The following is a 24,839-nucleotide window of genomic DNA, read 5'->3' as shown; positions in this document are numbered from 1 at the left end:
TAAAATTTTTGTGATCGGGCATTGTAAGCTGAATTTTATTCCCTTGCGACAAAAATTAGTTGAAAAATTCAAGTAATAAACGATGTGAGGATGAAAAAACTTTTTAACGATTTTTGATTACTAACGGTTTGACTTTTAACATACTTGTTAATTATATTATATTTTCTATATTTTACAAACTGAAACATTATATAAAATATGTAGTATTGCATATATTTTTAAATTGATATTGATTGCGTCAACTTCCAAATTTAACTTGCACACTAATTTGCCTCCTTATTGTTAACATTAAGTTTGTGCATACGAAATATCGCTTTTCCAAAATATGGATAAAACTTGAAGCTTTGCTCGGTGAAGATAACGCACATAGCGAGTAATATTGACCGGTTAAATTTAAATTTCGAAAAAATATTTTATATGCGTCAACCTGATATATATGCTCATACGTATATGTGCATTAAGAAGTTTTGAAACATTCCCGCTTTTCACAGAATTTGAATATTTAGTGTAAATTTACCTTCATTCAACTACATGTACTTCCTGGTAGAAGTTGTAATATATCGAATAAAACATTCTTTCGTGTGTTTTAATGACTATCGAATTTGTTCCAAATGTGGTAAAAATACAATAATGTAATATAACGTACAAATGTAGTATCAAAATATGGTCGAGAGCAAGGACAAGAAAGGATGGTTTATTTGAAGTTAAGTTTAGTTTTATCCGTACAAGCAATACCCAAAACAAAAACTGATTACAATAACTTCGTACGTCTTACCCTAACACTGGGCTTCCAACTTCTGACTTCTCAGGTCGAAAATCGCTGACCCTCAACCCTCGTATCCTTCTCCCACTCCTTTACTCATTTAGCTTTGACCTCACGAAGACATACACTCTTATTTACACTCTTTCTCTCTCTTTCTTTCTTCCTCAGCACTCTTACGATTCTTAGTTTGTACCTTAAATATATAATGGACCAAGCGTATACCCCCCTTTTTTCGATACTACACAAATATAATTATTAGAATAGACAAAATAGATGAAAATATAATATAAATAAATATAATAATTCTCTCAAGATGTTTTCAAGTAATAATCTGTATACTCTTTTTGTTGCAGTTTTATCAGTTATTGGAAGCAAGTCAGGTAGCTAACACCACGCTCACGTATCGTCACGTGACGGTTTTCGCGCCAACAAATCGAGCTTTCCAAAAGTACAGCGGAACTACGAAAAACTTGGTTCTCTACCATATGTGTAAGTACCTTGCGTGTTCTTGTCACGTTCATCCGAAGGTTTTTAAAAAGACTCGGGAAGTGTTTGCCTCGTTTTCACCGAAAGAAAAAGAAAAATGAGACATTAGCTCGTTTGCGCATTTAAAAAGTATTTGGCTTGGATAGTCCATACTTTTTCTTTACTATTGTTGTACTTAAAAGTTTAGGAACACAGTGGATGTAAGATATATTCTATTTGAAATGTTCTGTATATTCTTGTATGTTTTTTATGTACAAAATTAGCTACAAGCATTACATAGTTTTACTCTAAAGTTACTGAAGTGGTGGAAATATTCGATTCCTTTTACTTCGAACTATATTTTCTAAAATTACATGTAATTCGAGATTCTTAGATGTTCATCCTAATATTGATGCTTTCTTGGTGTCGAATTACAAAACCGTTCCATCACTCACAAACGTGCTCACAAATACAATGATCATGTTCATTTTAGAAGCTTCTCCAATCGTCTTTTGTTCTGTCTGTATAGTAATTAATACACTGTACATCTTAATAATAGATGATATACACAATAGACTGGGAAATTTACGAAAATTTTATTAAATGGAAGACTCAGAAAATATCCTTTAACACATTCGCTATTAGGAAAATACCTACATTAATTAGATTTAATTAGAATTAATTAGATATCAATCTAATCACGAATATAAAATTACTCTTTTTTTCAAGGTATTCTATACTTATACATTAAAGAATCAAATCTTATCCTTAAACATCGAATTCATTTTTAGAATAATTTAAATACCTTGTCGGTATTCACACACATTTATCTTTTCTTTTCGTTTTCTTCCAAATAGCTATCGGTCCAATCCTCAAATTCCAAATTATTCTCTGATCTCTCCAAAGATCTATATACGTATAGAATTTGACTATCAACAACCAAATTCTTATCTACCACTAGTGATATCATTTATCGTATGATTTATTCAAACAAGTCTAACCCATTTCTTGCGTTCTTATAGTTACACGTCAGACTAATCAATACATTAATCCCATGAATTTCGGAACATAGCTCTTTGATCTTCGAAGATATGCTACATACGTGTACATGCGGGCTTATATACGCGTATTCGGTACTCATCGACGTGTCTGCATGTAAAATGACGATGGACTTAGCCGCAAAGGGAGATTCGATTGAAAATACATCAAATATGTACAGGAGTTGCAGCGCGTGTAACCGTAATTCAAGGTCCTTCGACGAGGCACACGAGGATACCACACGTTCCGACGCATTTGCGATTCTACAATACACCCTATATACACATTTAGATTGATGGCCATTCGATTCCGAGCATCTTCGAAAATGTAACAGCATGTATACGTCGTGGTTCAACGTGATTCATTACACGTAATCCCAGTATCTCATATCGTTTTGCTTTCCTATATACTAAACATCCTTTAATAGTTTTCGCATAGACTGATCCGTGAAAGTGTTTGGACAGATACCATAAGAAACTTTCATGGATGTATTGTGTGTGTTTTATGAAACATTTTGACATTTTATTAGCACTGTACTGAGACACGACTATCGCGATTATATTGATAAAATGTTGAGACGAACCTGAAAATGTGCACCACTCGTTCTATGTATATACATATATATAGAAATTATTACACAGAAATTACAATATGAACTTCGTTACAATATGAACGAAATTTCAAAATGTATAACACACTTGCATAATATACTTGCATAAAGTTTCTGTAAGTTTTCAAGTGGGTACATTCGCGAGCTACTGTATACGCTGTCGTTTAAAAGTAGAATTTAAAATACAATACATTTCACGTCAATTGTAAAAATCCTGTTAATTTTAAATAACTTGATTAATAATATGAGTGTCTCCCTCTTCCACGCAAAAATATCATCCATCTTACGAAAATATTCATCGAGTAAAATTGATAGCCGAGGATCAAAACCAGTTATTCTATTATGCATTATACATACGTTCATCTGCTAAGTTCTGGATTCAATGCACGCGTATTACTTATGTATAACAACTTCACAATGTCAACAGTCTGCGGCTCGTCTCCGGTGACTTCTCAATTCTGAACTGATCGATCCCTGACAATCAGAGTTCCGCGCTATCCTTCACGGTGGTTGACTACCATAGCAGCCGTATTCAAAGCTTGAATGGAATCGAGACCGCACACGATTAAATTCTCCCCAGCCCGTGTTATCCAATCGTCTAAGAGGAAATCGCTTCATCTCTGTCTCTGCTAGGAAATGTTCCTTTTGTTGATGCAGATAACGCGAACCTATTGAGTATTATCGAGAATCATAGGTGTAAGACAATCATTTGTTCCTAATTGGAATTTGGTACGATGCAAATTTCAATAATTCGGTGGAACCGTCGACAACGCTTGTTATTAGTAGACTGCTAATCTTCATGCATTTATAGGAAATTTGTGGCTGCAGAATAGTACAAAATGTACATAATGTAGAAATATATATTAAATATCCTCAGTATACTGCTTTCCATAATACTTGATGAGTGAAATAATTTCTCACCATGGTCCTACTTTTTTAATTACATTCTGAAAAATATGATTTTGCATAAAAATCCGCAGCCCACTCATTGTATATTTAAGACAATTATTCATACTGTATATTAAGTTTTTACCAACTTTATGTTTGCGATGAATGTCTTATAACTTTTATATACATTTTCGAATTGGTGTCAAATTCTACCAGTATAACCACGGTAGTCGTATCTCTTCACGGTATCGATGATATTTCAAAGGATTTTGTATAATACACGCAATATGTTTATAAAAATTTTCCATGGTAAATGTTCAAATACTTTCATAAACTACAGTATGTATTTTCAGAAAAAAAAACGTTATTACCAACAATTCTATCGTAATTCGAATCGTATCGTAATTTCAGAAATTTCGATCGTAATGAACACGTAATAATTGAGAAATATTAAGTAAAATTGTTTGGCTTAAGAGATTTCAACGTGTCTGGTCGATAGGTCAAGCTGCCAACGAGGTATCCAAGCGAGTCGTTGATAATAATTGACAGAGCAGCGTGATAGCATCATATATTCCGACACAGTGGGGCTACTATGAGGGATTGGTCGACTGCTGTAAATCGCTATAATGCGCCGTCGTCGGTGCACTGGCGCGAGATTGCAGAGGTAACGCTGCATTAACTAAGGAAGAACGGCTTTAGGGAACGAACAGAGACCTCCGATGGGATTAATGTCACTGACAGGGTCACAATGCGATTGATAAGGCTTCCAATTACTACACATAGATAACGGAAGACTCCAGGAATTTCGAATATTAATCTCAATTTAATTCGGAAGGAATTATCGAAATTATTAAAATTCCAAGTGTTAATTCTAGTACTGTAGTAAATTAAAAGTATATGTATAATGCGCAAGCAACTTCATGCAAAGTTTAAATTCGCAGAATTTATTTCTAATTAGTCAAAAATGACGTAGTATTAAATTATTCTAATTTTATTATAGAAGCGTTAGAATTTCTAAAAAGACTTGAATTGAAATTCTCTTTTCTAACTATTATTTCATTATATTATTTCTTATTAATGATAACTCTATCCAGATCGAAATTACGAATAAAATCTATTACACATCATTCAAGGAATTTCCTCAAAATTCTTAGCACATCATTCTTTTTGACAAATAAGTTCGTAATTGCGAAAACAGAGATTGGATAAAGAAGAAATGCGCATCTGGCATATAGATATACTAAATCCTTGATTTTATAGTGATATCCGGTTTTATACGGTGATTTCCTATGTTCAGCGGCCCCTTCGTGACCCGAGGCATTTTCACGATTGCTGGCGAAGAAAGTGCGCGCGCGAAGGAAACAAGGAATTAAGAAGGGCGTTGCCGTTTTATGAAGAAACTTCCTTTGCGCGTTTAAGATGCCTCGAGCGACAAGAGAAGGGAAAGATGTCCGGGTTCTTGAAGTTACCCTTTGAACGACAAAAATTTCATTCCCAGTTCAATTTCGCTGCCAAATGAAAAACTTGGTTCTTACAATTAAGGGCGATTTTATTCAAACTGTTATTCTTCGAACGTGATGAATTTATTAAATCGGTGTACGTGGAATACTTACTTTCGCATACGTGTAAAATCATTTAGAATTCTGTATGAATTCTATCAACGTAGAATTCTACTAATTTAGAATTTACTAAATTGAATATTCATTATAACACAGGTTATATAACAGTCGCAGCTACGATTGTTAAACATCCAGAGTCATGGATAAAAATAGTAATAATAAATAAATACTGACTATTTTAGAAACCATACAAATTTTCCGAAGTAATTTTCGATTTAAAGATTCATGATATTCATATGAAGTTTTATTCGGTTCGATTAAACGTTTTATTTTTATGCTGTCATTATTCGAGCGTAATTTTTTCACTTAATCGATTTAAATTCAATGGGCATTCGAAATTATAAATTCTATCGATTTTATTTCAAGCGCCGTTCGTGCTCATTTTATTTCTATGTCATACTATACAAAGTAGCGAAGTATTTAACATGAAATTTCAAATTATTTTCAAAATTCGTTAATAGTTTGAAAATACTCTGTCTTACATAAAATTAAGTATTACAGTCTATCGGAATATCTCGATAAATATCGCGGTGTTAAAAATTGTGAAACTAAGGTCATTAATAATGAAACATATCGAAATTCCAATATTATATTGTTGTACATAATAAATATAAAAAATTTAAATAGAATAAATAAGTGTAAATATATGCACAAACAAAACGAGAAGATTTTAAAAGCAATCCCAGCAACCGAGTCAGAGAAGTAGCATAGTGACATCTCAGACCTGACAAATGGAATAAAACGGTATAAAGTCATGCAAGTAGAACAGATCAGCGCTTTACGAGACAAGTGAAACAGTTTGATATACAAACTACTTCGACTGAAAAATATAAGTACAATATTTTTCAACTTACGCAAACTGAATGGAATCTTTCAGTTTATATGACACGGATAAAAATTCTGCAAAAATATGTGTATACAGACAGCATAAAAATACATAAAAATTGTTCAAAAATTGTTTTCTGCTGAGAAAAGAGAATATCTACCATCGGAGTCGGAGAATGTTCAAGGGGAATAGGTAGCGACCTTCATTACGTCTTCTTCGCGTTTAATCCACGATGAATACCGGCGTCGAGGGGTGAAACAAGGAGTGCGTTCCCCGTGTGAAGATGGGTACCTCTGGGTATTTGTAACTTTCGTCGCCGGCAGTCAGGCTGAGCCACTGACGAATAATCGTCATTCACGAGATATATTTCTTTTTAGACTCCCTTCTGACTGGCCCCGCGCTTAGACGCCAACCAACCCTTCGAATACTTGAAATACTCGAGGGTTCTCCTCGCGAGAGGTAAAGAGAAACGCAGCTCGATTAAGATGTGAAAAAACTTCCTCGCATTAAGAAGAATCTGCGAACGACAGTCTGGTTTTTTCGATAAGAAAATGGTTCAAGTTCTAATTTGTAATTTGTGAAATAAATAACGCGCTGCGTGGTACTGTTGGTCGAATTATATTCACCGGAGGAAATAAATTCGCTTCTGTGGGATGCTGGAGTTTTGTTATCGACATGAACTAGGAAAAATATGAGGTAATTGGAAATTATTTTTGAAAGGCCATGGTTTATCTTATTAATAGACTCCTAGTATTTATGCAATTTCATATTTTTAAGAATAAAATTAAGGAAATGAAATCTAAATGAAAATTTATTTTAGTCACTTAATATTATAAGAAATATTTTATGTCGGTTAAAACTTCATTAGGTGGAATATTTTATTTGAATAAAGAATATATCCTTGTATGTGATGTAGATTTTTTATAATTTTCAATTTTTCTAAAAATGTACAACAATTCATGTAATAGCATGACACAAAATATGATAACATACTACATATAATTCATATAATAACAGTCTATTTATTGATTATTGTGGTATTAATGTGGTATTCCTGTATAAAATGTAATTATTAGATATCTACAATACGCTTGTATTATAAAAAATATATAAAATATGCAAAAGGTTCGCTGATTCGTCTGGTAATGCCTTTGAAAAACTGAAATTCGTTCTGACTCGACCATCATCGCGACTTTATGTTAAACGGAACACAAGATTTCACCGCTATAGATCTATAATTTTCTTTTATCAAAAACATAATACTGTTTAGTTTACTATATCCATGCGTAAACACGCATAAGATTATCGCTCAGAAAAATAGACGTACTCCAGTCACTTCAAAATAAGTGTCCGGAACAGTGAAGAGATTCGGGCAACTATATGCAGACACGCGTTCGCAATAGTAAAATGACTTAGTTGGCTGTGTGCCGACACTCGTCCGCAGAGGGTTAAGTATTTGATATTCGTTCTGAGAGTAAAGTATCGATTTATATGGCCTTAGAAATGAAGGTTCAGGGTCTGGCAATCGTGGTGGCTATTGTTCCAGCGTAGACTATTTAACATCGATATTGCTCGTTGAAGAAACATCTTACTTCCTGAATGTAATGTATTTCGTCAAGTTAAAAAGAATGCATTTCTCCTTATTTCGAAGAAATGAAAAAGTTATTTCGAAAGGAATTTTGTAGTAATTTAATTGAAAGTTAATATTCATTATGGTTTATGCAGAAAATATATTCAAAAAGTTATGAAAGTTATTTTTTTAATAACTGAATTGTGAGATAAATTGAGGAATTAGAGAATCGGGGGATCAAAAACCCAAAAAATGGAATAATCCACGAATCATAGAATTAGTGAACTAAAAAATTGTACAATAAAAAAAATTGGAGAATAATTTCATTGTTTCCTCTAGTATTTTACGTTTTTGAAAGATGTTTACTTCATACTGAACAATATTACATGTCAAAAACATTTCCAATCTTCAAAAGCTTTATAAACTTCACTGTCATTATCAATGTTACACTCTGCATTATTGAGGTACTTTTTATTCGTTTTCCAGAAGAGAAATATTAAAAAAAAAATGTAAAATAATAACTGAAACACCACTGCACATGATATGACCCAAATAAAAAAAAAAAATTCATACAATATGTTTCAACTTATCTACTTTTAAAAGAGCCTGAAAATTGTTAGATTTAGAGGATTGCTACTTTAACAGAATAACTCTTATATTAAAATCAGAAAAAAATATAAAAAATATTTGTCTAATCCATAATGCTGTCATTATATCAATTAACTTTTCAAGAGTTGATAAACTACATCTAATATTATCTCGAAGTCACCCGAGAGTTGAGTCATAAATATTCCTCAGAGGCGGAGTAGAATACCACTTGTTATCGATGAAAAATTATCCAACCCTCTTCTAGTGACTCACCCCGTATAAAAGTGAAATACACGTAAGCGAAGAAGTAACAAGAGCCGCGTTCTTTCTATGCAGTCACGAATAGAAAGGGAAGGAACAGTTGGTCGGTATAACGTATCCCTTGAAAAAGTTTCACGACAAGTTAATAGAAGACTGCGGGCAACTAGCAGTATCGAAGAAATAGTACGCTTGGTTAGAAGAAGTAAGATTGATCATAATATTCCTAACGATCACTGTCTCTAACTTTAACTAAACGAAAGACATTAGTTCGACAAAGCTGCTGTTACGAGTAAAATACAGTGTCTAAATCTCCCTAATATCCGGAAGTTTTATTAACCAAAGAGAATGTCTGTTAGTAAGAGACGTGTTTTCCTGTCGCAAATACTATTACTACTAGCGTGTGAATATTATAGGAGAAAAACACGATAACGAAATTTTTGTTGATTTTTTGATTTTAATATTTTTATATGGTTAAACAGGAAGATTTTAATATCTTTAGCAAGCTGATTTTGGCATGAAGTAGTTGAAATTGAAAGCAGCTTGTTTGTAAAGCAGATTACCGAGATAAACAATATATTAATGCCTTCTATATTTTAATATTAAAACGAGCAATATTTCGATTAATTTGACATTTGCGCTTTTGGATTTGAAATTTGTTCTTTCATCTTTAAAATTAAAAATTTCTAATACAAAACTTGAAACTCGACGACTGATTATTTTAATGTAAAATTCAAAATTATAGTCTGAGCTCTGACATTTGAAATTGAAAATATGAGATATAAAATTTGAAATTTGAGCTTTCAGATTTGAAATTTAATATCACAAAAAGCAGTATATTTTAAGATCCCTAACAATTCGATTGCAAAAAAACTTTACCACGATACTCTTCACTGAATAAAGAGACACACGCAAGAATATTTTCCAATGTTATTCCACCAACAACTATTTGAATAGGTTAGTTTGAACGAAAGCCAAACCTTCCATCTTGCTAAAGCAGAGAGAACTGTGTCTTCCGTAATATTAAACGCTCCGCGTGTCGGTAAATTTACTCGTACAAAGTTAAAGAGTTGGAAAGCGTACGAGCCGGGGTAAAAGGAGGAAAGGGAAAATCAGGCCAGGTTTGGAATAGGAGAAACGAAAAGAGGAGAAGGTACACGTTCGTCAGGCGACGAAGAGAAACGCGAACTTTGGCCTTAAGGGGTAACTTAACTGTTCGGGCGTTCGCGTGAAACTTAAGAACAGTGTATAGACGAGGCTAGACGAGACGAGAGAAGACTTTGGAGGACCTCCAACTAAGAAGGAGAACCTGGTTACATGGTGCTCGACGTAGCAGAGAACAAGCCGGTTAGGGCTGCGACACATCTTGCGGCTCTTAGCCACAGGCCAAGCTCCTTGCTTCCTTGCCATTGTTTGTCTTGTTACTGACTGGAGAATTTCAAACTCGTTCGACCGGGCGAAATCACATTGTAATCAGAGCTATTGTACTAGAAAATCTTCTACTCACGGCGCTGTTAGTTAACCAACCTCAACACTGCGACACACGCAACTGTGCCTCATATTAAACTATATATTGGAATTGATGAGGGTCGCCTGCTATGAAGTTTACGCTTTGGACAATTGTTTGATGTGAAGAAAGGTGGAGGTTTGATGCTGTAGTAATAAGTTGAACGATTGAGCAGTATATCGGGAAGTAGGTTATTGGTTTTCTAGGTATTTTGAGTTAGGAACATTCCTGAGGATTATTCAAAATTCTGTGTGATGGAGTGATACATAAATTACACCATACGACACATTCCTGCTTGTACAATGGCTACAGGAAGTACTTGCACAACATTTTTATTATAGCACTTACATACAAATTAATTAAATCTAAATACCAGTAGTAGTTCTTTCATATGATTAGAAGAAAGCTTCATACTATGAAAAGAAATGTAAAGCCTGATAAAAAGACGTATTCTTCCTCTGTATCTATTTCTGAATATTGTACAATTGTTGATTATCATCAAATTAGTCATTCCATTTATTTTATATAAAATTTCTTGGATCTATCACTTTGTACTATTGAAAGGTAATATATTTGTTCACACAGATTTTTTTTCCTTCTCAATTAGTTGTAAAGCACGTTACAGTATCCTCTTGTAGCTATCAAATGATATAAAAATCGCAAAATTAGCAAATATAGACTTATTATCTTCTTTTCTCTCATCTGGTCTTCAATGGACTATTATTAAACTTTAAACGTGCTGATATGCGTTCTTTCCCTGTGATCTTCAAATTTAATAAACACAATTCTACGATATTGCGCGTGTTTTTTTCTTTTTCATCAAAGCATCGTAAATTATTTCACGATTGTAGAGCGAATTGCTTGACTGAATTTCTCTAGGGACTGCCCGGTGGGTGCTTTGCGTAAATAATTGAAAGCAGGTCCACAGAGTTCGACGAAATAAAACGGTTGAATCGATATTATTCGGGTCGGGGGCAATTTCTCAAAGTAACTTACCGTAAGAACGGTTAGCCACTTATTGACGACTGATTCCGCGAACTCGATGCTGGCCGAGGTAAAACAATAAACAAAAAACTTCCGGCAAAAGTTACTGCGGAAAGGAACTTTGCGATCTCGACTTTTGATTAAATAACAAACCGTACCGCCTGGAAAATCGAGTCGTTTTAAGTGATACCACTCTATTCAGTAACCTTCGAGGAACTTGCGAAAGTTACAACTTCCCGCAACTATTGAATCCGGTGCCATTTCAATTCAACTTGGTGATTGTACAATTTTGTAATCGAATTAATAGAAATCACACAAAATACTCGTAGACATTTTCAAGTCTGGACGAATCATTCAATAAATGGCGAAAAGTTAGTTTCCATGTAAAATCCACAAATGTTCGGAGACAACATTTTCAAATCTAGACGAACCGTTTAACGAAGGGAAACTAATTTCGTTTAGAATCAATTTTTAATTTCATTTTTAGGATCAATGAAAAATCAATCTTTTATACTTCAGGCTGCTAGTAAAGGAGGATTCAATGAATTTAAATGCATTCTTCTAAGTAAGCGTTAGAAACAGAAACTGCTTCATATTTTTATGATACGTATGAGAATATTTTATATAAAGATGATATAGAAAAGTATAAACGATATAATCTCTCGAAGAATTTGCTAAAAAATATCTCTTGAAGATGAAACAAAGATATATATTCACGAAAAAGATGAAACAAGTCCCCATTGAAGTTCCAAATATTCAAAGAAAAAACCAGATATTATTTTTTTTTTCAAGTTAAAGATTTCATTTTCCAATTTAATAATAATTTTTAATCTTCCACGAAGCCTGACATCGAATTGTCAGAAACAATTTTTAAAGCTGGATATTAAATGATTATTCGATTTGATGAAGAAGGCCGAGTCGAGCTTAACCACTCCGGCAAGTTTACAGAAATTTTGTACATCGCGAAAAGTTTCACAATTAGTCTTGGAAGTTTCATAATTTTGCAACTTTGGCCGTCTTGTTTTGCTGCAGCACATTAGTGTGCTCGGTTTAATTTATCATTTCACCTCCACTCGGAACTCAACTTTCTCTTCTCCGCCTCATTCTTTCCGTCTTTGCTTCTTTCTACTTGTTCACTTAGCGATTCTCTTTCTTTTTCTTTGCGTTCTTTTCTTTTCAGTTTGCCTGTCTCAATCTCGCATGCTGCGCAGTGTTTATAAAAACAAATTAAACCTCAATCTTGGTGAAAACACGCTTGAAAAATAATGGAAATTAAAAAACGATGCTTAAATAAACCTTATAACTGCGGTGTTGTTACAAACGGGTAAAGATAAATTTTAAAGTCAGTTTTTCTATAACGTATATTGTGTACAACAATTTAGTTTTCGATTCTTACGAATTTTTTATAAGAAAACATGATGAAATCTGTGAACGACGAGCTTTTATTAATGATAGTTCCATAACGACTTAACTCGTTATATATAATATGTAAAACAGTAAATTGGATGAATTAATCATTCTTTTATTACCGTTCGCTAGTTTATCTTTTTGTTTAATCAGTCTTTTATGTCATGCTTTTTAATTAAGAAAATTACACAATTTTAATTTGTACGTATCTTCTGTTGTGATCTTACATATGCCCTGCTCTTTCGTCTTCTCTTCAGATTCATTTCCTTGTACAATAAAGATCGTCTATCGTTATTATAATATCGGGCTGTTTCAAGAATGACAGGGCTAAGAAAAATGAATTTTTCAAGAAATGAGATTTTAATGTAAAAAATGATTAATGGTTCGATGATTTAGTAATGAAAAATTTGCTTTCCATTGCGATTTAGATAATATTCTTTGAATTTTATTATAAATAATATAATTCATTAAATATTTATTATATTGCCGTCCTAGGAAATAGTTCATTTTTCGAGTTAATTTATTGGATTTAATTAAAAATGCATCATAAATTTCACAAATTCAACTTTAATTTTATAACTTCACTTTTTCTTGAATTTATTCTTTCCTCCTTCTAAAAAGTTCATTTGTAAAAAACAATTACAAAGTAATTTATTACGCTCTCGTATGTTTCTTGTTATCTTGCATGAAAGACGCAGGAACGTCTTTCTTAACATAATTACATATTTAGTGCTACTTCGAAACGTGGAGTGCTCGTCAGATGTTAGGCTTTTTCCAACGTTCTTCGATAGATGTTTGCCGACGACACGTAATTTCAGCTTGTAGTGTTTATGTTCTTGCGATGGCTGATGTTTCACGCGATGCTTGCGCTTAAATACACTAACATTATCGATTTCTGTCGACGCTCTGAATCTATGAATGCGCAATGTCTATTTAGTCGCATACAACGAGTAAATATTGTATTTTATTATCGTAAATTGGAAAATGAGATTGTCACATTTTCGTGGAAAGGAAAAGCGTCGTTATAGAGATATAAATTCTTATTATGTTAGAATCGTGTTTGCGGGTAATTTGTCTAGCTATCCACCAACAAGAAAACATGATATTTTCCAATGGTTTACTCACACAACTTCAGTAGCCCAATTGCAAATGAAATTTCTATTTGTATTACCGTGTAGATAATGGATAAAGAGTTTAACTGTTGTTGCCATTATCATCTATCATTAGCAACAACTAGTCAGATATAATGTAAAGATATAAATATAAAGACTACGCCAAACATACATCGCGATGTGATGGAGATATTGATAACGATTTTGACTATTTCCTCAAGTTTGGGCAACTAAATTTAATACTATTATGATGTTTAATGCATCTTTAATTAATGTACGAAAACTCACGGAGGTACTTTTCGGTACCTTTCTTAAAACTCAGTTCAAAGTTGATGGACATTTAACCATAAAAAATTAGGATGTCAATTTTGTAAAAAAAAATTACTTGTCAGTATGAAAGCACGATGCTAACCATAACTTACAAAAATCAAATTAAGCATATAAAATCGATGAATGAAGACGTTTATAAAAATGTGCCGTAAATTGCAGTAAAATTTTAACATTATTTCTGACGACAAATTGGCAAATTTAATAAAAATTATGAGTAGTATTAAAATCTACGCCCACTTCTTTGTATTTTGTAATATAAAAAGTTATCATTCATAGGCTTCAGTGGTTGGACTTTTGTCCATTGCCTGAAATACTGTGAAAAAAAAAACATTATTTACGCCCACAATTTATAATAGTCACGTAGAAAATAATCTTACCTAACAGATATTATAGGAACACTATACTTCATATATTTTATACATCTCTTCATATCACATGCATTTTATGAAATGCTACATTCTCGAATTTCATATTAAATACGTAAAAATCCGCAGCTTGATAATAACAAATGTGTGAAACATTTGCATGTATTATATGAAAATTGACCCATCTTCCACTATATTCCATCCAAAGGTTGATAGACACAGAAATTCGAACTCTATTTCCTCGATTCGTATTCCGTAGCCATTTCGCGGCCAATGCTACAGAAGAAGAAGACCTGTCTCGAAGATTCATAAAACGAGGAACAAGCAGGTTACATTTCCCACGGGAGACGGTATTCTCCTTTCATTTTCAGACTTATTTCCATCCCGGATGGAAAGAACCGGGAGTGGAGGTGTACCACTCTAAGACAGTCCCGAGTAAGTTAGTAGGAGCCCACAGGGATTGCGGGCTTACTCTGCCATCATTCGTTCTGCGACGCGGAAATCAATCTCAACAGCTTCTTCGTATCAATCTCGCATCACACCCGAAGCATACCCGGTCGTATCTTCGGAGTCACCGTTCGTCTCTAGGCTTTATCCTTTTTCCAAGAGGGAAAGAGATTACGTTGAAAATATCGTGGAACTAAACTAAAGAGAGAAGCCAGCTGGTCGATTCGATAGCGGAAGCCTGTCGAAAGCTGAGGATGCTTGTCTGGAAAAACGATGGGCATATTGGCCGGTGTGCCGTGGCGAATCAGTTTCCGCCAGGAAACTCTGCTGAGAGAAACATCAATTCCGGCTGAACGCTGTGAATACAAATTGCACCATCTGACGCTCGTTAAGAAGCCGTGAAACCAGTAGATCGTATTTCTTTTCGCTCCTGATTTAGACAGCGTTTCACGGCTGTTCTAGAGTTTTAAGCTGGGTCAGTGGGACGTGATGTTAAACGAAATCGTGATACGAGGAAATTTGAAGAGCGATTAGTAGCTTTTTTATTTCTCTTTTGATAGATAGCTGAATTTATATGTTCAACTGCTTTATAGCGTTATGTAAATTCTGCTGTAATCGTATTTTTCTATTATCAGAAAAATACAGGAAATTCGAATAGAAATTACTAGATTATTTATTTGTCTTTCGTGTTTTTAGACAGATATATGTAGATAGTATAGCAAACAATGAAATAGGTAGCTGAATTTGTAGTACGTGGAACTATTTCATAGTGTGATGTAAATTCTGTTATAGTCGTATTTTTCTATTACAGCAAAATATAGTCATGAGATATGTATGGACTTACAGACATCGTCGACAGGCGTTCTGCATACGAGATTTGTAGATGTCCACAAAGTTCTGTAAAATATGGACACAACATAATATACGACATGTACGATATAATACTCCGCATACAATATCCATAGACAATGAATGCGGAATGTCTGCAGATGACGTCTGTAAGACTGTACATATCTATAGTCTTGCAAGTAAGTAGATACATGCTGCATAATTTTACAGATTCATCTTGTGACATTAGTCAACAGTGAGTAATAAGGGTTTTAAATGGAAATTGTATACTTATCGCCTGTCTAATTTATCTGACGTGCCTACATTTGTATGACATAGAAATTTTTAGAAAATTTAAGTTTGTATGGTTTGCAAAATTTTACCATTATGCTTTAAGAGTTTTCCATTAGAGAATATCGTAAGAGTCGAAACCTATAATTTATTACTCTAGTCATTCTTCTAATCGAAAATATTCTACGAAATCTAACACTTTTAACAGTACCATATATTTAAATTCTTAGATGTTGCTTAGAACGAACAAGGAGTTGATTCGATAAGACTGAAATATAAAAAATTTTTGAAAGGAAGGAGAACAAAAATTACTTTCAACCGCTATTAAATTACAAATTTGAACTTCCCCAAACGTTTGAGAAAAATTATAAGAATCGAAGAAATATTCACTGATTAAAATAGTAGTTAAATTATTGATATGGTAAATACAACGCGAAATTTAATACAGAATACAATACACTTTTATAGTATCTTTCTCGTTCAAAATTGTATTCTATACTCGTTTACAGTTTCAGTTTCAATCAACGGAAGCCAACCTTTTTCAATCTTATATCATTCAATACTTGCTGTATCTCAAACCTGTCTGATAAAAAGGAGAACTGATAAAAACTTCAAACATAACTATTCCGCACTAGTATGACTTAAGCATATACGATACATCATTCAACATATAAAAATCATGCATCATTCATACAAAAATTTACGAGCACCTTTGATATTTGTGCCAACCACCACGAAGGAGCATAATATACAACATTGGCCAATATTGAGAGAATATACAAAGCGTCCCAAGGTTTAACAGCCAATCTTCGTCAATATATTGTTGTATTTATTATCTTTCATTTTTGGATAATTTAGAAAAACATAAAACACACTGTAAGTTTACAAAACTAGATTATAATTAACAAGAGCATTGAACGATAACATTTCTATTACCAACGTGTTTAGTAAATAAAAATTGTTGATGGGAAAGTTACTAATATACTAAGTTACATATTAATATAGTATATAATACACGCTATGTGCTCATATTATTAATTAATTTATTAAACGATAATATTATTAATATTATTAATATATTATAAATAGGTTACCAGATTACTGATATATAATATCAAACTAAAAGTTACATTCATATACCTACACAGATACAAATTGTAAACTTTCTTCTATCTGCTACTATATGACAAAGTTTAGCTATTAAATCCAGAAACTATATGTTCACGTAGACTTCATGCTCGTCGACTAAAAGAATAAAAGATCGATTTGGACCTATCGCAAAGTATTAGTTCGCTCGATGATATGGACAAGTTAAGGAAGATAATAAAAGAATATCGGGATCGTGACGATTGAGCGGAACGCGAATACTTGGACGGTTTGGTCGGTCTTCAGGCGAAAAACTGATTCCTTTTAGCGCCGCTGTTCCACGTTAACTTCGAAAAGTGAACCTTTCATAGATTTTTCTTGCCAATGGATACCCGCTCGAACGTACAAACGTAAGGAGATCGATTGCCGCACCGAAAGTGGACGGAGATTGAATCAGCCAGCAAAACGAACAAATCGTTTGTAGCACTTTTTGCATGACCGACTCTTGTGACTTGTCGCGTTCTGAATCACGAAAGAGAAAACCGGCAAGGAGAGCTCCTTTTGCCAGTATTAAAGGGCTAACAGGTTTGCGACAAATCTACAATGGAACGGTTTTGCTTCTCTTTAGAGATTTATGCTGAGTGCCAGTCTTTTGTCGTCGTTGCTTTTTAACGTTTTGAAAGACAAATTTTAAAGGCAGAAGGAGAACATTAGAGTTCTTGTTTTTCTGAGAAAAATAACGTATATGTATTATGCGATCATTACGAGGTGATTAATAATGATCATGCAAATTTTATCTTAGGAATATAGGAATTTTTACTATTTCATCGAGGATTTCATACGCCCTGAAATAATTTTATTCCATAAAGATAATCGCATAAAATATAATATCACGTAATATTATATAATAATTGTGCATAACTAATGATGGTATAATTGCATGAAAAATTCGAATTTCTTAATGTAACTAACCCAAACCTAACCGAAGCATCGAGTTAATTACTGATACACCAATAAATTTTAAATACTAGGCTATTTAAATGTTAACAAATTGCTATTACGCCTGAGAAATACGCAGGGCTAATTGAAAAAGCAGTACTACTGAAAATAGATGAGTCCCCTTGCAAATTGATACTAAAGAAGTAACGACCAGCAGACGTCTCGTCATAGACGCGGACGTTTTAATTACGAAGAAGAATAAGATACTCTGCTTCTTCTTTCTTGTTCCAACAACGGAATCAACGTCAATCAAGGAACTTCGTAACACGTTCAACGAACACGGCCCCTTCGTTTAATTAAACCGTGCTAGTACGGTCAGTAGCATCAGTGATTACATGAAAACTAAATGTAGAAGCTAACCCATACTTCATTCTCTATGTATTTTCAGTCTTTCTACTCTTAATAATTCTGTTTAAAGAATTTTCACTAGTATATTTTATAAAATTTAAAATAACGGAGGTTGTAAACAATATTATTAGATTTTTGTTATTAAAGTGTTATTAAAATTGTTAATCAATTTAATTAAATATAAATATTTATTTTTCTACCTTTTATACTCTAACAAATATTTTCTTCCGTACTTTGCACGTTTATTAAGAAGACTTTTATATACGAAACACGTGTAATACACGTATCAAAAGATTAAAAATATACGACTAATTATTTGTTTTCATATTTGCGTGCACGGGTATAAAAATTCTTCTTTTTGCCTATAAATACATAATTAAAGGTAAATATAAAATTGTTTGCGAAGAAGAAAGCAAAATAGAGAAAGAGAATATTGTTGTCCCAGAAAGATGGCGTCTATTAGAACACACAGAAGCATTAATATTCTTTTTTATTAAATCAACTTTTCTAAAATATACTATAAATGTAAAAATAAAATACATATAAAGAAAGTAGTCAGAAATTATGATTTCTCACGACTAACATGATTAAAATAATAATTTTCAATTTTCAAACTTAAAATAATAATTTCTACGTCTCATAGTGATTCTCAACAATACAAAGCGATGCTAATCAACAGCAATTTTATTGTTACATCGTCATTAATCGCCGTTACTGTACCAAAAGAATATTTTCTAATTCTGAAGAATATACTACACCCAAGAACACGTTCATTTTTATAAACGCTATCAACATGAGAAACCGAAAAATACCAAAGGAAACCTGTTCCGCGATTATTCTTATCTTAGAGAAGTTAAAATTTGCTAAAACAGCGGTGGCAACTTGTCTGCAACACGTCAGACGAAGGAAATCCAACCGTGGGAATTCAATTAATTCTCCCCGATATTCGTTCACTTTCGTCTTTGCCCGTTAAAATACACGAGCGATTGCAATCGCTTGTAGAAATTCTTTTTCCGCCGTCGCCTTTTCTTTATCTCCTTTTTTTCCAATCTAGAAGTAACCAGCGAGTTCGTTCCTTTATTTAAGGTCCATTGGTATTCTGAATTTAAAAGAAAAGCAGAGAAAGAAGAGAGAGAAGGAATGAAAGAACGATGAGGAAAGAACGGTTCGCGAGGATCAAGAATAGCGCGGATCAGAAATCGGAACGAAATCTGGATAATAGCGAATCGTTGAAACTCGTGGCATGGTCGGTACAGTTGTATGCAAATGAACGACATATGTCATTAATATGCACCTAGGAAGTTGAATTATTACGTGAATGAAACGTTTCTCATGGTTATTTCCAATGAAGTTGAATTGGGTCATTGATTTAACGCATTACAAAGTTATGGTATTTCGTATCCATTATGCTTAATAATACTCAAATGGAAAATTATGTTGCTTGTATAAACGTAAATAATAGAATTATGTCGTTTATTAGTGTTTCGAATCGCTATTCCATCCAAATTATCGTGCTTTGGAAATGTGAATATTTTACCTTCCCCAAGTAGCAGTGTTTGGAAACTAAATTCATGATTTTTTTAGTTTTATCGGCTTCATTATGCCCTTTTCCTTTATTATAACTATTCCTTGAAAAACCGTGCTGTTTTGTAGCTTTTTAGCATAACAAAGGTAAGCTAAACACCGTACAATTGGAAGCTACAGAAACTCTTGATCTAATATTAGATTAGTGCTAAAGTGGAAGGATGTTGATCTTCGGTAAGGAAATAGGTGGAACCAACTATGTTGTTCAACTAAACATTCAACTGTACTTACACTCCAATGTTCGATTGACTAACTATAAACTTAAAGTTATAAAATATCGACGTTTCAAACTCTGTATGAAACTACCCTACTTTTTAAAATAGACAATGAACGATCGTAAAAGTAGCACGGATAAAATAAAAATCTTCTAATTAATACATAAGAAACTTGAATATATATTTAGTCAACTTATCTACGTTAAAATCTACCTAAAAATATATCTTATATATATACTATGTTCGTCGGAGTACTCATAAAGAGTTCGAAACTTTCCAGTCGGATTCGAAAACATTTGCACTACGCTCAATCCAATTTCTAACATTGAATCTCGAACAATGGACTATAAACTTTATCATTTCAACTTTATCATTTGCTGTACTATTTCAGCAGTACGTTTGTCGAACAACTAACTTGAACTAATTGTTATCGAAGGGCGTATTCCACGTGGCATTTAAATCCTTCGCAAGAATGGAAAAAATTCGTGTCTTATTTCCTCGCTGCTTGCATCGTCTACGATTTCAATTTATCAATCGAGAACAACCACACATAGAAACCAATCTTTCCTTTTGTCAACACGAAACCTCATTACCGACGTTTCGCACGTGGAATGTGTGGCGTGCAACGCGTCTAGACAAACCGAATAGTATAGATGACAGGCGTCTGATGCGGATAGACCGCGGAAGAGTAAATTTGTGAAGCAAGCAAAATTTAATTCGCTATTCAATGCATGGGCATAACGTGTGTCATCTATCATATACGTTTACGAAGGGAGAAGCCGCTTAACTGTGCCGCCCGCAGCTTTTGACACATTCCTTACTGATCCACGTGCCTTTGTACCATATACGAGCCCCTGAAAGCCTGCTTCGCGATACCGGCATGATCGATGTTGAAGATTTCCGCCAACGCATAGTCACACAATACCTAACCATTGCCGTATGCGTTGCTTCTATTCCAGTCCGATGCTAGGTGAATTAATTTCCGGTTGTCTTGCGCAATCTTAATCATACAGTTCTGCTCACGTTATTTTACTCCGAAGAAATTTGGCTTTAAAGATTATCCTGTCCTGTAACTTCAACCGATAGAATTAGAATTTGGGGCTGTGAATATTTTTCGAATGTTAGAGATGGGCTCTATTCGAGTTTGAGAACGCGAAACGTTGCTTTGCTTCGGAGCAGTTTTACTTTAGAAATTACTCTATTTTTTAATCTCAAATGGAGAAATCGGAATTTAGCGTGGATCTTTAGTTGCAAATGACTGACTGCAGTTTCAGATGTTGGAAATGCGAAAATCAGATGAGTGTCTGTCAAATGCTGTTTGAAAAGCGCACGACTAATATTTTCTGATATATAATGATTTTCTCTCATTGGCTCACTTAAAGAATATGTCTCAGTGAAAATACCGTGTAGATATATGTGACTTGTCATCAGGAATCAATATTGATGTATGTTAGGGCAGATACTATTATCTGTACAAAAGTGGATAATATATTGCAATGCAATATGTAAAATGAAAACGTGAGTGCGATTTTCAGCACTGCCTTAAGCCAACCAGCAGGAGATTCACTTTGTAGAACTACTTTCAAGTAGAAGACCCTGGTTTTAGGTAAACGTGACTGACTATTTCTGTCTGAATAATACTGGAGATCTCTATAGTTTGCTTAGACGAGTGAAAGACTGTGGAAAATAGAAGAAAGTTAGAGTTTGTCAAATAAAATTGAGATATTAAAAGGACTGAAGTTGATGCACTTTAACATCTAACAATAATAAACACAATGACGTCGAAGTAACTTTGAGAACTTAAGCGTGAAATTAAAATTCCTTGCTACCTAATGAACTAAATATTTATATCGTATTAAGTGGATTTTCATGGTTCGTCGATTAAACTAGATGGTATTGCGTGTTACATATTGCTTGAATAATTTAGTTGAAGTACAATTATATGATAAATAGATTTTATTACCAAGAAACGTGGAGATAATAACACTTTTGACAAAAATTTTCGAATACACGTATACATTATGCATATTATATACATCCATGTAAATGTGTTATACCTTTATATAGGAAATATTAGTAAACCTGAGTTTATTTTCGAAAATGTAGCTATAACATATAAATCTCTTTTTCGTATCGTATCTCTCGTTTAGTACCGTGCGCGATTAAAAAAAAAATTTTTTTTTAAATATAGAAATTCCCTTTCAAAAATAAAAATGATTAAAATAACAGATGTACGCGCAGTATGGAGAAAAAAAAGACAAAAGGAAGGATCGAAATACATACATATTCTATCATAAAAATTTATTGTTAGTGATACGTATCGGAAAAAATATCTGCAGGTTTGCAATTTTATTCAACATCTAAACAGAAAAACCAATAATGTCATGTTCTATAAATTTTTAACTATACCACGCTTGCAACCAATTCATGAACAATATTTCATAAACAAATTTCCTCCGTACTTTAATAACAGAATGCATACCAGTTCGTAGTAAGCCATTGAAAATACAGACAATAGAGCCTGAAATGTCTTCAAATTTTAAAACGCAAGAAATGTAGAACTATTGAAACTCTAATATAAAAATTATCTTTACCCAAGAATCTGATTGTTCCCAAAATTATTAAATATTCGTATCTTATTTCCTTCTTACCGTATATAACAGAATTAGAAAAAAAAGAAAAGAAAAATTAAAATTTTATTAATTTAGATATATTTATAATGATGAATATTTCTATTACACACAGTATGAAGGAAATAGGATAAAAATAATTGATGATTTCGAATATTTACATGTCAAGTTTTTCCATCGTCATTTCAAATTACTCCGAAAGCTGTATTCTCGTGAAATATACGATTTTTATTTTATACGAATTTTCGAAGCGATAAAAATTGCAGTTTGCAAATAATTGTCAGCCTTTCAAATTGACTATTATCCTTTGAAACTACCCCTCGAATGATTAAAAAGTTCTTCAGAACGTAGTACACCGATCGTATACGTGTATTATCAGACATTAGTCTATCTAATGATAGTTAGAACGTGGAAAAGGTAACGCAGTTATCCCTAATCATTATAATTATACTCATAAATAAGAACGTTTCTCGACCGTACTTTCTGTTTTTCCTTCCCACCATACTATTCTCCCGTGTTATCTAAATTTCATCTTAGCTTTCCCCTTTCGAAGCTACGGAAGTGCCTGTCCGGAAACTTCTGCACGCTACGCGATGTTAAAGGATATTTCTTGGAAAAAAATAAAAAATAAAAGTTACATGATATCGTCTTCCACTTCTCTCCATTTTTTTTTTATTAAAGAAGGAAGAAAAATATATAATAAACCTTATCTATAATAAGCTAATATGGACTTAAGGTAAATTTAAAAATTAAAAAGAGTTGAGAAACATTTCTGTGAGTAAAAATGAAAGTTACGCGATATCTTTCTTTTTTGTCCTATAATTCACACTAGGAAAGTATAATACATGGAACACATAGAACAATACATAGAAAAGAGACTTATAAACGAAAAAGATTGAAAAATATTTCTTGGAAGAAAATAAAAATGACAGAATATCATTCTCTGTTCCTTTTTTCTTTTTATTATTAAAACGTAGGTTACAAAAGTACAAAATAAATCTCACGTGTACTAATCCAAATGTGTGTATAAGTTACATTTGTAAAAAAAATTGAGAAATATTTCTCTGCACAAAAATAAAACATAAGTTTGAGAAATTAAAAATATACCTTACATATAATAAATCAAGAAATAGTGAAATTTATAAATAAAAAAAAACAAAACATAAGAAAATCGACTAAGAAATAAATGAAATAATTATGTGAGTCGCTTAACGTGGTCCGTTTTCTGTCGTGAGCTCTTGATGAAACCAAGGAACTCCAATTCGGCGACTGCTTGAGTAAAACGAGCTCTAAATCTCCGTTAAGGATACCGTGAACCATCATAAAATTCACACGTGTTCCCGTGTGAATTATTCAAACAAGAGGCATACGATCCCGGCGAGTAACCACTACGAGCTTACGATTTCACCATTACGAGCTATGATATGAATTTCAAACGTACCGCGGTTAGACAAATCTTCGTACGTTCCATTACTCCTGGATCGTACGGACGTGAGAAAACCTCTAAATGAAAAAGGATACTGTAATTTTGGGTCCACATCCCGTTGTTCCTTTGTACCGCTCACTGGATCCACGATAATTAAAAATGCCTGCAAGAGTATCATAACTATTTGTGGTAGCTACAAGAGTATCTGTTTTAGAGCTAGAATGATACAGCTTTCTGCACGATGCAAGGATGTTTGAATTAGAGCAGCAGATGCAAGAATCTAAAGATAATGTTTAATCTAAAGTCTGTATTTCTAATGTGCAAAGAACGACATTCTAATTTAAGAGATTACAAAATTTTTTTTCCAGAAGATCGTCGCATTTTGGTTGCAATTATTTTTATAATACTCAATTCATTCAATTTATTTTATGATACTTTAATAATTTTACAATATTCTACCAACTATAGTAAAGAGCACATTTTTATTTTTATTCGATATCTGCTCGAGAAGAAATGCGATGAAGAGATGGATAATATAGTCGTACAGTATCAAATAAAAATGACAGACTCTTAGGAAATTATAGTAGAAGTGTCATTCATTTAAGGAGCTTAAATCAAAAGAAAATCTTAAGAAGATAGAAAAGCTTATGCATCC

At 33.0% G+C, this 24,839-nt stretch overlaps 2 protein-coding genes across 18 annotated transcripts in view; one reads left to right on the top strand and one right to left on the bottom strand.

Annotated features, from left to right (window-relative positions):
• The window catches only part of LOC122571058 (fasciclin-1), a 384,771-nt gene that overhangs the window by 248,829 nt on the left and 111,103 nt on the right, over positions 1 to 24,839 (top strand). For all 6 annotated transcript variants that reach the window (XM_043734279.1, XM_043734278.1, XM_043734277.1 and 3 more), the window contains exon 2: positions 1,117 to 1,252. In XM_043734279.1, the coding sequence (XP_043590214.1) occupies positions 1,117 to 1,252 (136 nt within the window). The remainder of the gene's footprint in view (positions 1 to 1,116; positions 1,253 to 24,839) is intronic.
• LOC122571059 (origin recognition complex subunit 3) overlaps positions 1 to 24,839 on the bottom strand; it is a 307,804-nt gene that overhangs the window by 276,712 nt on the left and 6,253 nt on the right. The window contains exons 13-15 of one of the 12 annotated variants that reach the window (XR_006317937.1): positions 15,622 to 15,674; positions 14,343 to 15,133; positions 13,075 to 14,278 (exon numbers count right to left, since the gene is read on the bottom strand). The exons of 5 other annotated variants lie outside the window; for them this stretch is intronic. Coding sequence is in view for 6 of the 7 variants with exons in the window: in XM_043734283.1 (XP_043590218.1) it covers positions 24,147 to 24,347 (201 nt within the window). In the remaining variant the exon portion in view is untranslated. Of the gene's footprint in view, positions 1 to 2,058; positions 2,685 to 2,721; positions 3,545 to 10,431; positions 10,771 to 13,074; positions 14,279 to 14,342; positions 15,134 to 15,621; positions 15,675 to 23,697; positions 24,348 to 24,839 lie in introns of those variants that run through there. 6 more of the 12 variants (XM_043734284.1, XM_043734293.1, XM_043734292.1 and 3 more) reach the window with 6 other exon arrangements.

This window comes from Bombus pyrosoma, linkage group LG9 (assembly GCF_014825855.1).
Source record: "Bombus pyrosoma isolate SC7728 linkage group LG9, ASM1482585v1, whole genome shotgun sequence".
NCBI lineage: Eukaryota > Metazoa > Arthropoda > Insecta > Hymenoptera > Apidae > Bombus > Bombus pyrosoma.
Note: the sequence above shows the minus strand (reverse complement) of the source record. Positions and strands in the feature narration are given on the sequence as shown.